The sequence below is a fragment of the Borostomias antarcticus genome, assembly GCF_949987555.1.
Source record: "Borostomias antarcticus genome assembly, chromosome: 9".
NCBI classification, from domain to species: domain Eukaryota; kingdom Metazoa; phylum Chordata; class Actinopteri; order Stomiiformes; family Stomiidae; genus Borostomias; species Borostomias antarcticus.
The window spans coordinates 8034759-8048589 of NC_140242.1; the positions used below are offsets into that span (position 1 = coordinate 8034759).

Below are 13831 nucleotides of genomic sequence, written 5' to 3' on the forward strand. Positions count from 1 at the left end.
TGCTGCTTTTGGCAGCATCGACACCGATCTCATCAAAGGCAGCGGCATATGTAGGATTTTCATCAACTAAACCGGACTCTGATTGGAGGGAAACATTTTGGTCAAGCACAAACGGATCTCTCTTGAGACCAGAGAAACAGAATATGAGCTCACATCAGGATGGTCTTATGAGGCTAATGCCGCGTTCCAGATAGGATTTTGAGCCCGTAAGTTACGACTTCCAAGTCACGACTCATGACTTCATAGCGTTCCAGGCAAACTGTCTGAATGCGTGGCATTCTGGATAAATGTAAACAAGCCGATATGGTAAAAGCTTGAGATTTGGCACATTGCCAGAGCTGGCAAGCTAAACATTGTATGCCTAATTTCGCTATGCTAAGAAATCGTACGTTACATTTTATTTATTGACATCATCGACTTTTCGCCGTTTGCATAGTCACGTTCAGGTTTACCTTAATGTTAGCTACATACACATAGCAGATTGTAGTGCATAATCGTTTGTATTATTTTAGTTATCTTTAAAGTTATCTTTGTCGCCATACCCATGGGGGCTGCCATCTTGCTTAGAGGGCTGTGTGACGTCAGAGAGCGCAACTGGGAGTACATCGATCTGGTACGAGTTCACGGGTGGGAAGTTACAGGTTTGACTGCCATTCCAGTGCATTTTCATGTGTAGAAGGTCGGAAAAACACGAGTTACGGGTTGCCTGGAACGTGCCATAACTCCAACCAGGAAGGAACCATTATCACGTTCAACCAGTTCATACATCCTGCTCCTGCATTAATCCAACATTAATACATCTTAGGGGAAACCCAAATGTACAGGGAACAGGGATATGGGTGGGGGGCTGATTTCAAAACCAAGAAGCTCTATATAATCTTCAACCAGACACACAAACATCTGAGAGAGACAAAGGTCAAACTCCATGCTCTTTAACGGGGCCTTCCCCTTCCCAGAATCCTCTCTGAATGCTGGGGTTTAATTACACACTTCTTGTATCAACCTCTCTGTAACTCATCCCATAGCCTCACCTCACTGGGATGATGATGATGATGATGGTGATGATGATGATATCTTCAGAGGCTTGCTCTGTGCAACACATAGTGAGAGCTCTGTAACAATATTGCCGATAATGATAGTTTTCTAGTTTTGTTACAGCACCTGTAATAGCAGTATATGTCGAACAGTTTCCATTTACATACATTTCGTTCATCAAATTGAGTCCTGGTTAAAAAAAAAAAAAAAAAAAAAGTATAACTCAATATTAACTTGATCATTATATAAACAAATCCATGTGTGCTGAGAATTGGCTCACGTTTTTTGCATCATCGATTGGTTTTCTCAATCAGCAACTAGACCCCAACTTCCCCAATTTCATATTTACTGAATATCGTCCAATTCTGATTGCTGGCCAGATCAATTGCGGCACTCCTAGTACTGGCGGCCGTCATGTAAATCGGACTCTGATAGGAGGTACCTTGGGGTGTCACTGGGGTGCCTAGATTGAATTTATAGTGAAGTAACAGCTAAATAAAGCTTCAACGTCTAGAACCTCAGAAACTAAATGCCATGATGCATGGAACCCCCAAAGTTCAAAGTTCAACAGAGAGAGACAGTATGGAATAGTGTAATACTGATACACTATACAGTATGACCAACTATACAGTACGACCATGGGTACTGCATTTTAGGATGACAGAAAAAAAGCTGAAGATTCACGTTTGAGTTTTGGAATTGTAGCTCATCAAAGTGACACCAAAACAAAAATAACCGCCCGCTGTGGTGTCAACTGACTTTTTCGGTCAGTTGCAAATCCTTTAATCCAGGGGTGTCAAACTCAAATACACAGTGGGCCAAAATTTAAAACTTGAACAAAGTCGCGGGCCAACATTGAACAAATGAAAATTTTAATATGGACCCAAACAAGTTTTGCTTTAACATTGAATATGGAACAAGCAACGCTTATTACCATACAATATATAACTTAATAGTGCAGACATGCAAAATCGAATACTGGCGGGCCAGCTCTAGTAGTCATTTGGTATTGCCTCGCGGGCCAAATATAATTACACTGTGGGCCAAATTTGGCCCGCGGGCCAGAGTTTGACACCCCTGCTTTAATCCATGACCAGTTAGTCACCATGTTCCACAGGCAACCACACAGAGAAACCCATACATGAGAACCACTCATCGACAACACTTAATAAGTCTTTTTTCTAAAGACCAAACGGAACTGGGCTGCGTTTCCAAGAGGCATCGTAGTGCTACGTTCATCGTAAGCTACGGCATTCATCTTAGCACTACAATGAACGTAGCGCTACGATGCCTCTGGGAAACACAGCCCTGTTCCTTTTTCCAAGGGAGATAAGGTGTACCTCCATCAAAAGAAATAATGAACATTATTACAATATGCAGGCCTCTGGAGATATCCTGAGAAGCCAACTGTAGCCTAACATTCTATCAGTTTTCCTTACTGAATGTGCTCGCTTGATGAGGTTGTTAACAGTGCATGTAATTAATGCTCATTACTGCTTGATGAATTAGTCACTGTCTTTCAGTGGAATCATTTCCATGAAATGAAGTGTGATTTCTTTTGGGGAATGATGGGTGGTTTTATTAAACCGACTTATTCAGAGAAAATAATTTATTTAAATCAATTCATTTCACCACCGTGAGGGCATCTTGCAATGGACTTTAACACAAGCTAATCGAAACACCATTTCCAATAAGAAGCTTCTCTCCGATTGGTTGTCTCCTCTGACAATGAGATGTTTATCAAACATGCCAGGCCTAGTCTAAGCCAATGAGGATTATATGATGTTATACAGTATGGTCTGAGCACTGTCATCACAAAGCTGGCATTTCCTATCTCCACTGTCACATGGAGAAAGCTTGTTATTTTGGGTCGATTCTCAGCTACATATAGCTGTATAACAAAACATCCCATCCTGCCACAACCCCTCCAGCAAGAGAGAGAAAGAAAGATGGGTGTAAGAGAGAGGGAGGGAGGAAGGGAGGGAGGGGGAGAGAGAGAGAGAGAGAGAGAGAGAGAGGAGATGAGGTGGGGGAAGCGACCAAAGACAGACAGACGGAGAGACAGACAGACAGATTTAAGAGAACACTGAGCTAGCTGCTAAGTATTCCAGCCATAACAAAGCGAACAGATGAGGGGAAGGAGGCCAGAGCTGAGGTAAGCCGGGCCAGACAAGGAGGTCCCAACACGGAGCCGGACCACAGGGAACCAGGCAGGGAGCGGAGCAGGCCCTCTAGAGCAGCACCTGAGACAGCCTCCAATTGGGAGGGAGGGGGCAGCAGGGTAGGAGGGGCTATACCACCCCAGCCCCCACCCCAGGGACGGACAGCGGGAGAGACAGAGCACTCCCAGCTCAGTGGCGGCTCCACAATCATGTTGCATAACCGTCACCTGCTAACGTGCGCTAGACCCCATCTGCTGCATGGATAAAAGGCGCGCATGTGTGTGTGTGTGTGTGTATGTGTGTGCGCGAGCGTGTCTGTAATGCATAACCTCATCACCCAGACGCTATTCATTACCGTACATTCAAATTACTATTAGACTAGCCAACTAAAAAGACCATCATTACTGGGACTTGAACTACTCACCATTGCCTTAGGGCTTCCCTCATTTACCGGTGTCAATGTTGAGCTATAATTAATGTCCGGTTTTCCCGAATGAGTTAAGAAGCACTTAACTCCAAAGTACTTCTTAACTCCCATACAAAGAGTTGCTTAAGAAGGGTTCCTTAAGAAGGTTCTTTATCAGGAAACCCGGCCAATCTGGGTTAGATGTTTCCCACTGCCTGCCCTGCACAGCACAGCAAGAAAGTCCCGACTCAGCTGTTTTATATACAGTGCATGTGCCAGCTTGAGGAGACTTACCAAGGACTGGTGTTAACAAACAGAGAGGTTCAGATCTGTTAAAAATAGCCCTGGTCTGTGTGTCTGGGGCTTAGCGAGATGCAGTGCGTTGCTCTGTAAGAGGAAGTCAGCTCTGGTCTGCTTCCACTGCGACGGTCTCTTCCTCGTCACCTCCCTCAGGACCGCGCGTTCACTAGCTCCCGGCTGCACCTCTGCCGTCGCCGTCTCTCTCCGTCTCATCTCTCCGTCTCCGTCCTCCTCGTCCACCTGACTCCAGTCTGTCCTTCTGTTCTCTAATCTCCATCTCTCCATCGCCCTCTCTCCATCCACCTGACTCCCATCTCTCCCTCTCATCTCTCCTCCCCCGTCTCTTATCTCCACCTCTCCATCTCTATCTTTCTCTCCCTCCGTCCTGCCCGGGAGGTGGTGCCGAGTCGTCGTCCAGCCCGCCCGGGACCCTGGTCTGAGTTTAGGCCCGGGACCCTGGTCTGGGTTTAGGGCCGGCACCCTGGTCTGTGTTTAGGGCCGGGACCCTGGTCTGTGTTTAGGGCCGGGACCCTGGTCTGTGTTTAGGGCCGGGAACCCGTCTGGCCTCATGGCTGGTGGGTCCTGACCCAGCGGTACTGAGCAGGGGAGAAATGCCGGAGAGGCCTTGACTTAAATAAGAGGGCTAATACATTAACTACTGACCTCCACATCCCCTCTGAGGGGAGCTTGCATGTTCTCCCCGTGTTCGCAAGGGTTTCCCACATAAAGAACCCAATACGGAGAACATGCAGAAGAACAGATCGCTGACGCTGTCCGTCCCTGGTGAAGACGGACAGGAGCACTTGGTTGGTCCCCGGGCGCGTCCCCTGCACGCTGCCTACTGTCTGTTCCCGGCTGCCCTCGGGGGGAAGGACGATGGGATGGGTTAAGAGCAGAGAGGAGTTTCATCGGTGGATGCTCCAGACGTTTTGTGTGTGTGTGTGTGTGTTTCGCTGCCTGCACAAGTGATGTGCCGCCTCTCCCCGTGTGACAAATAAAGATGTTTTTTTGTTGTTTTGTGTGTGTGTGTGTGTGCGTGTGTTGTCATAGCTGATTTTCTCCCAGTCACATGCAAGTGCCGGAGTGACACACATAACTAAACAGTACAGAGCCCTCCCTCTCTCCCATACACACACCATAAACACCATGTGCAGTGCACGCGTGAGCACACACACACACGCACACACGCATACATACACGTGCGCACTGTGAATGAAATTTCAGTCTCACCAATGTCACAAACACCATTTGTTCTTTTCTTTGTTTTCCTACCTGACTGTTGTTCTAACTTTGTAGTTCATTCCCCTAGAATCAGTCTGTTAAAACTACAAATTGTTCCTGTGTGACATCACTTCCCTGTCCTCTTCATCCTGAAACTGGATGTCACTTCCTTTTTCTCGTTATAAGCTATCACTTTCGATCCAGAGTCCCTCACTCTTGCTAGGATACACTTCCTGTGCAGAGTCTGCTTTGCAAACCGTAAACATCAGAATAAACCTATTGTCTTTGTTTGAAACCAGCTTGACCGACCACTCAGCGTGTTCTTGAAATCTAAAACTAAACCAAGTAAGATTTTTCATTCATAGCACACACACACATTCTCGGAGGCTTGTAACATCAAGGAGCAGTACTTTGTTTATATATAAAACATCGGCCATCTGTGACACTACTCTGCACACACACTGGACACACTGTACATTCACCACACTCCATTCTGTATATACTACGCAAGTTGCATTTGTGCCTCCATTTTTAGTAGTATATCAAATTTTGTACAGTGCACTGTATTTTGTATTTGCACTGACATGTCTTTGCACTATCCTGTCCTGCATCCTGTCTTACGCTGTCTGCAACAGCGCATGCCATTAAGGCCATTCATACTCTACGCAAGCGCGAGCTACGCAAGGTGACGTTGGCGTGTCCTTGCGTAGAAACGCGTCATGCCAAAAATTTTAACTTTACGCGAGCGCAGGTGCTATTTCACGCGAACTGATAGGGGCACTGACGCAAGGCGGCAACCGCGCGCGCTCAGAGTACCAAAATACTAGCGTAGCGCACGCGTTCACTGCCGCGTCAGCATAGCTTGCGTAGGGTATGAATCGGGCCTTCTCTAGTCAAATTCATAGTATGTGTGTACCATAAACACGGCTAATAAACAGATCTTGAATCTTGAATGTGACATATATATTTCCAGGCTATGAGTCACAAGCTCTTATCAACACTTTTGATTGTGAGTCCATTACCTTGCTCTTATGTTTCTCTTAGCAGCACTATCAACAGGCACATAATATCATTACTCTACTGTGCTTACTTAGTACTCTAAAACCTTAGGGGTCCCAGACTGAACACAGTACCACGTTCTGACCTCTGTCTCGGTTACTTTCTGTGTAATCCACAGTATGTGTTCCATGCACTGATATTCCTGAAGGACTCACTTCACATTGGAATGTCATTGGCATTTCATTGAGAGGGTTGACGGGTCAGTCCTAATCAGTCAAATAAACAGCCAAAGACAAACAGCACACTCAGACTAGCGTGTCATGAAGCTGACTAAACAGCTTCTACCAGGGGTAGGGGAGGAGAGCAGGGAGGGGAGGGGGAGGAGTGAAGAGGAGAGGTCTACGACTGGCTCCAAGCTGACCTTTATCACACGGCCGTGTCTGGTACGTCTCTGTGGTACGCATGAGCCCTCCTGTAGGCCGTACCAGGAGCCTGGGACTTTCCTGACCACTACGGTCAGGGAACCTGCTAGTGCAACCAGACAAACTGGCCAATGGCACCCACTGATACAAGAAGGGAGTGATTGGATTGGCCACTAGATAAGTTAGCGTACACTACTACCGCAGCTACTGAAGAGGAAGTTATAGAGAGATGAAGCAATGAAACGAAACGTGTATTGTGTAAAAACTGGTTAAATCCGGGACAAGTGTGAGTGTGCGTTTTCCACAGCATCTGTGTTCAACCAAACAAAAGAGTGTCTTCTGATCGTGACTCACAGAGAAACACAAGAGTGCTCCAGCTACAGTAACAATGCCGGTGTTAATGAGCGCTGACACCAGGTGACAGGGCTGGCACCCACACGGTCCCGGCACACTGCACATCCAGTGATGTAGGGGAGTGTATATGGAGGTATAAGGACTCTACCCACTTCTTTATCCATGGACCCACAGTATACACACTTCTTTAAACACCACTAATGTAAAAACTTTAACATTTCTGCTACAGTATATCCACTTTAGTCACTTATTTACTATTTACCACTAAACCCCTGAGCACATCACACTGGTACACTCTCTCTTAAGACAGTGACAGCAATAGTCTTCTATCCACCACCACCACTATCATCATCATCATCATCATCAGAATCAGAATTTGTTTAGTGCCATGCAGTTTTTCAACATACTAGGAATTTGCTTTCAGTCGTGGTGCATAACATGGAAACAGCATAGGACAGTGTGCAGGGACGAGACAGGACAGTGCAAAGAGTGAGTAACGAATGCTCGTGCAAAAAAAGGATAAGATTAGGATAAGCATCATCATCATCACCATCATCAATCATCACCATCACCATTGCTCTTTTTCAAACTGTTTTCAAACTTTTCACCACTATTCAATACAACCAGTGACCAGTGTCCTGATCTGACATTATACTGTAATCCTTATGTTAGTGATAGAACTGCAACATTGAGATTTCTGTTCTGTTTAAACTGCCGTTTGTCTCTTTCTTAAAGGTTTTTTCTCCAACAATTCTGCTCCTTCCTCTGTCCGTCCAGTCCGAGTCCAGCTGATCAGGCCACTCCCCCTGCCCTTCAGCTCAGCTCAGCTAGGGAGACCGGGTAAACTCTCTGCTTAGAAAAAAACATTTAACAGCTGTGGACCGAACACCCCCCACACACACACCACACACACACACACACACACACGAACATACAAACACACCCACATACACCAGATTGGGCTCTTGTATGGTTCCCCTAATGGCTGCACACATACAGTACTTTCTGATTCCCCAACACACACACCATCACCAACACACACACACACACACACACAGTGGTAATGACAGGCTATATTGCATCACGTCATCTACACAGCACCCTCATTCTGGTGGGGCCTATAGCATAAAGTATGGCCAACCCCTAGAGCGTCTTCCCTCATCCTCCCCCCTGCCACCCTCAACCCTCACCGGGCAGCAGTCCCTCCGGCTGGGGGAGAGACGAGACATCCCCCTGTCCTGGGACACACCTTTCACTGGGACGGGAAGATAGACCCTCTCTGACAGAGGAAATGCATGGTCACGTGTAGGTTTTATTTGTAACCGAATAAGTCTGGATCATATATTTTGTTTTGAGAAGCGCAGGCTACGCTGCGTGCTTCTAATAGTGCAGGCTACTGTAGGTTGCATAGGCTACTTGAGGCATGTCACGTAAACAAGGATACCCCTAGAACATAATGTGTTTAAAAGCGAGCAAACACTTAAATTATCTAAAGGCATGAACGCATGCATCAGCTGAATCCTACCGTCTATGTTTTCCCTGTCGCTGATGTGTTGTAGGTTGCAGCCCGTGTCCTCCCTGCTAAGCTCCGGTTCGGGTCGGTAGGGTTCAAGCCTCGAATGGTTATTTCTCCGGTGCTTAGGGCTTGACGAGACGCAACAGGAGCTGGTATTCCCCATCGTTAGATCGCTGTAGTTGGCTTGTGGCAGCCGCCTGGTCGCTGCAATTGATCTAATTCCCTCTTCCGAGTCTACGAGGATAAAAAATGGGGCGGTAACGCGGATACTTGGGTGGCGATGCCGTAAAACCCGATGGTTATACACCTTCCTTGTCTGGTCCAGATGTGCAGCAGGCTAGTAGTCAAGTGGAGCCATTAAAAATTATATTTAATCAATATAGTATCATCCCACCTCTATCAAATGTCTCAACGGACGCCAAATATGCTCTGCCCACGCAATTGCCAGGTGTGCTGTCGTCGGACTCTCCTACAATTTAAGCATAATACGCTTTAGTGTTTTGAGCATCTTAAAGCTATTCGGAAAAATAGCTAAAAATGATTTATCTGTGCAACATTGTTGCCGACGCAGCGCCGTTGTCGCCACTGCTGGATCTATGGCACAGCAGAAGCGCAAGCAAAAGGTGGCGCGCAAGAGCCTAGGCGACCGTGCGTTCGATTGAGAGAGGTTCCGGGTCAAATAAGAGGCAAAAAACACGCTATACTACGCAAGGAAATGAGAGATGATCCTATCTGTTTATTGGGGTTAGAAAATAGAACATCTTTCAAGATTTTTTTTTTCAATTGTTGGTTTGTTAAATTAGGCATAATAGGCATAGGCTACGTTTTGTTCCCCAGCTGATATGATGTTAGATAATGTGGAATAGGCCAGGTCTACTTATTATTACACTTCAATTCATTGCCATTACCCCTATGCATTTCAAAGTCTGCGTGCCGTCATCACAGGCGTTGAAATGTGATTAAAATGTTTCCTCTTAATCACCTTTCTTATTATTTGATTGATGACTGAAATGTCAGGTCCATCAGATGCTACTCGATGCATGGGAGTGAAGTGGTCACTCGGTAAACAGATAGCCTATGTGAAATTATTATATTGAGAAATTAATGTTAACAACGGAAAATCCTTATTTAGAATCGTTGGAGAATAACTCATCTCTCAGAATATGCATCCCTCTTTCGATCAATACAAATGCCTGCAGTCTACAAAAATTCTATTGGCCGTATTCATGAAAAGCATGGGATATATGAGCAGGGACTGTGTAGGCTATGGGATATGAGCAGTGGCTGTGTAATAGACCTGATTACTGTGATGCTTTAGCGCCCTCTACTGGTGTAAACACATTATTACTGTACATACAGTCGGCCACGCAAAAAGGAGCGTTCAAAACTATTAGATTAGATTAGATTAGATTCAACTTTATTGTCAACATACGGTTTTCCTCCAACATTTCCACTGACTGCGCACTGCGTTGCAGTTTTTATGGCCCTAGCCTCTGGAATACCCTCCCAGAAAACGTAAGAATGGTTGAAGCTGTAGGAACTTTTAAGCGAGATCTTAAGACATAGCCTACCTTTTTAATCTCGCTTTTATCGTGTAGATTTACCTGTTTTAACTAAAATGTGTATATTTTATACTCCCTTTTAATGTTTTTACTGTTTCTTCTCTTTTACCATATATGATCTGTGTTGGAGTTTCGCCCCGAGCTCCTCTGTTTTCCATCGGAAATCAGCCACTTCTATCAGCCGCAGCCGGCCCCGTTACGGGGAGACGCCGAGATCTGCGCTCAGTGCTTGAACGTAGCCTACTGATAACCATGCGAACCCCTTCGCGCCTCTTCGTTCATTCCCGCGACGTCCGCGTTTGTTCTCCCTGGACCTCTGCCACGGAGGGCATGGGCGTGTTATGTACATGCTACAGCTATAATACATAATCACGAGGGATTGACGTTTGCATTTGTGGTTATGTTATGTACACTGGATGCTCTAGATTGAGTCATTCAGGTGTCGGATGGCTTGCGAGAAGAAGTGTTTATCCAATCCTCAAGGGGAAGCCATCGTTCATGGCGCCCGGGGACCAAGTCCTGGTCAGGGACCGGACGGAGTGAAGAGCGTCTGTTCTTTTCAGGAGAACATGCAAAGTCCAAAGAGAAAGGCCCGGAGACCTGCTGTGAGGCGACAGTACAAGGCAGGTATAATGCACGTAAGCGACTTTGGGGTTCAGTGTCTTGCTCAAGGACACTTCCGAGCGAACCGGGGACTTTGCGATCCCCAACCGGCCGCTCTACCTCCCGAGCTAGGCCCTATGTGCCGCCCTGGCAATCACTCCATATCAATCATGTGGGCCTACATGTCGGACGATTTATAGCAAAATCTTTTCTTTAGCACCGCAAGCACATAAATACGAGATATTGTTAACGTTACGCCAACTAGCTAGCACGTGTTTTATGTAACGTTAGGTAGCCAAGGGCATGTTAGCTTTAGCTAGCTAGCCATCTAACGTTTGACTGTTTGACACTGTCAGATAACTTCTTAACGCAGTCAAGTGTTGGTGTTTGTTTTTAGTTATCTAGCTAGCTAGTGTAACGTTTTAGACAGGTGTTGAATATAAAGTGGCTACCTGTCTGTTGCCATTGATTAAGATCAAGCCTACAAAAAATCAGCATCGTTAATAAGTTATGATTATGATTATGATGACGACGTTTAATTACCCGGCATCCATTTCGTTTGCCGATTATAAAGTTCAAATTCATCAAATTCACTCGTTCAGATAAAACAATTATTTATGCAATGCTGCATTTCAAAAGAATTTAATGGCTTTTATTTGATTCATGAGTAAAAATGAAACAATTATACTACCAACCGTGACCCTAATTGCGTTGCTATATGTGTGGTATAAATACAGCTGAGTCGAGCTAATGTACTTGTGATTACCAGGTCACGAGTACAGCTACTGTTGGGTGAAGTTAAGGCATTGGCTCTCCTCTCCTTCTGCGACACGAAAGCTGCAGGTAGGTATTAGGGCAGCGGAAGGATTGGATGCAATGCGCCAAACATTAGTGGGGTGTACAGACGGGGCACCTGGTAGTCCTTTTTTTTGTTTTCAGACGATCATTATACAAAACAGACGATCATTATACAACATCTGTAAAAGCATCACTGCTCACAGTGGACTTTCGATTGGTCTGATTACAACTCGTCAGTTGTTGTTTCTTCTGTCAAAGAAACACAAGAACAGAACAATGTAACGTTATATATCCTATGTAGTAGTGTTCGTTAATAAAGTTAGCTGCTAGCTTTCTGTTGCACCTGTGCTTTACTATCAGCTGGTATGAGGTTGCTTAGCAACGATAAACATTGCTATTGGGCACATCGTTATTGTAAACATGTTTCTGTAATAGCAAAAATCCTAAATGTGGTCCTAAACTGAGATAAGACAGGCTTTCAGACAGCAGGTTTCTGTAATGAGTCTGGCAGAACCAGTACCAATGTGATTTCCTGTTGGACCTGTGCTCCCATGTGAAGGACTGTGAGATTCAAACATGCAGGAGTGTCCTTCCAGCTTTACAGCCAGTTTACCATGTAGCAGACATTTCATAGGCCTCTCAGAGAGAAAGCCCTCCCTCCTCATAGAAGTGCTGGAACTCCAACCAGAGAAGAAACCAGTATTGCTAAGGCCTGGTCAGGTGAATAGAGTGAAGTGAGAAGCTTCCTTAAGTGCCTGCTCTTGATCTGAAAGCTCAGGTGAGTGCATCTGATGAACGTATTCAAATTAAGTAAGGCTAGTGATTGAACATAGAGTATCTGAGTTTCTGATTGATGATGTCCCCAATGTTGTTATGCATTTCAACTGTGGAGCTGGGTTTTTCCAAAGTGTGTGTATGTCCGTCCCTGTGAGATCCAGAGAGGATGCCCACCAGTTGGTCCCTCTCCTCCTGGTCTAGGGCTTCACCCTGGTGCTGAGAGGAGAGTTACCCAGACAATCCTGCTGGTCTGTGGGGAGCGTCCTGAGCTTCTGTGCCTCCAGAGTGGACCTCACTCTCTCACCCAGCAAGATCTCTCTCTCTCTCTCTCTCTTTCTCTCTCTCTCACACATATTAGGTTTGTTATTTCTTCTTTGCCTAATGCACTGAAAACCCAGTCACCCATACTTTCTTTATATTCTTTTAAATATATGTTGCGTAATTTCTGTCTTCCTCAGACTGTGTTCCGAGGCTGTGCAGCAGCTGGCTGTAGTTGTGTTTGAAGCTCAGGACGAGGAGTTGACTCAGTCGTTCCTGGAGAAGCTTGTCGGAGACCTGACCTCCTGCTCTCTGGACTGGGAGGTTCTCCTCTACCTCCTGCCGCAGTCGACCCAGAAAAACCCTGCACAGGTGGACCTCAGGAAGAACAAGCTCTCAGAGAAGAACACCTCAGATCTTCTACCTATCCTGCACAGGCTGGTTATGAAGAGGTAAAGACCGCAATATTCTTGCTTTTTAACAACGCGTACGGGTAGACATGCGGCTGCGTCGCGAGCGACGTTGTTCACATACTTGTCTGTATTTTGCGTGAATGAAACCATCTGATATCAGTTGGTCTTAATTAGTTTTGACGTGAATAAAATCACTTATTGCAGCTTTAATGTTGCTAATGTTAGTGTAAAGTGTTAAGTATAGTGTTGTATTACCCATAAAGCTGTTGTGACCAAGGCACCTGGTACCTCTCTGTCTGTCTCCTGTTGTCTACCAGTGTTGACAGGAAGCTGCTGCTGAGGTTACTCCACTGCTGCGCTGCCTCTCTTGACCAGCAGGGGGCAGCAGCATTATCAGGAGAGCTGCTCAGGACTCTGCAGCTCAGGCTGGAGCTCTCCTGCTCCTCCTCTGTGGATCTGTCAGAACAACAGCAGGGAGAGACTGTATTTGAAAGCTTCTGACTGCTGGGTCATCTCCACCGTCCTGAGAGACAGTCTCCACACACCCCTCCACACCCAGGTTCACCTTCAAACAGGACAACAACCCTATAGGCACACAGCCAAGATAACAAAGGAGTGGCTTCGGGACAAGTCTGTGAAGGTCCTTGAGTGGCCCAGCCAGAGCCCAGACTTGAACCCGATTGAACATATCTGGAGAGATCTGCAGTTGGCTGTGCACCGACGCTCCCCATCCAACCCGATGGAGCTTGAGAGGATCTGCAAAGAAGAATGGGAGAAACTGCCCAAAAATAGGTGTGCTAAGCTTGTAGCATCATACTCAAGAAGATTTGAGGGTGTAATTGCTGACAAAGGTTCTTCAACAAAGTATTGTAAAGTTTTAAAATAAAGTAATACATTTGCAAAAAATTCTAAAGCTTTTCTCACTTTGTCATTATGGGGTAGTGTGTAGAATTTTGAGGGTAAAAAAGAATGTAATCCATTTTGGAATACGGCTGTAACATAACA

At 45.7% G+C, this 13831-nt stretch overlaps 1 protein-coding gene across 1 annotated transcript in view; it reads right to left on the reverse strand.

Annotated features, from left to right (window-relative positions):
- The window catches only part of ccny (cyclin Y), a 49503-nt gene extending 40629 nt beyond the window's left edge, over positions 1 to 8874 (reverse strand). Inside the window, exon 1 of the mRNA XM_084443371.1 lies at positions 8425 to 8874. Coding sequence (XP_084299497.1) covers positions 8425 to 8578 — 154 coding nt within the window. The 5' untranslated portion in view covers positions 8579 to 8874. The remainder of the gene's footprint in view (positions 1 to 8424) is intronic.
- Positions 8875 to 13831: the final 4957 nt, after the last annotated feature.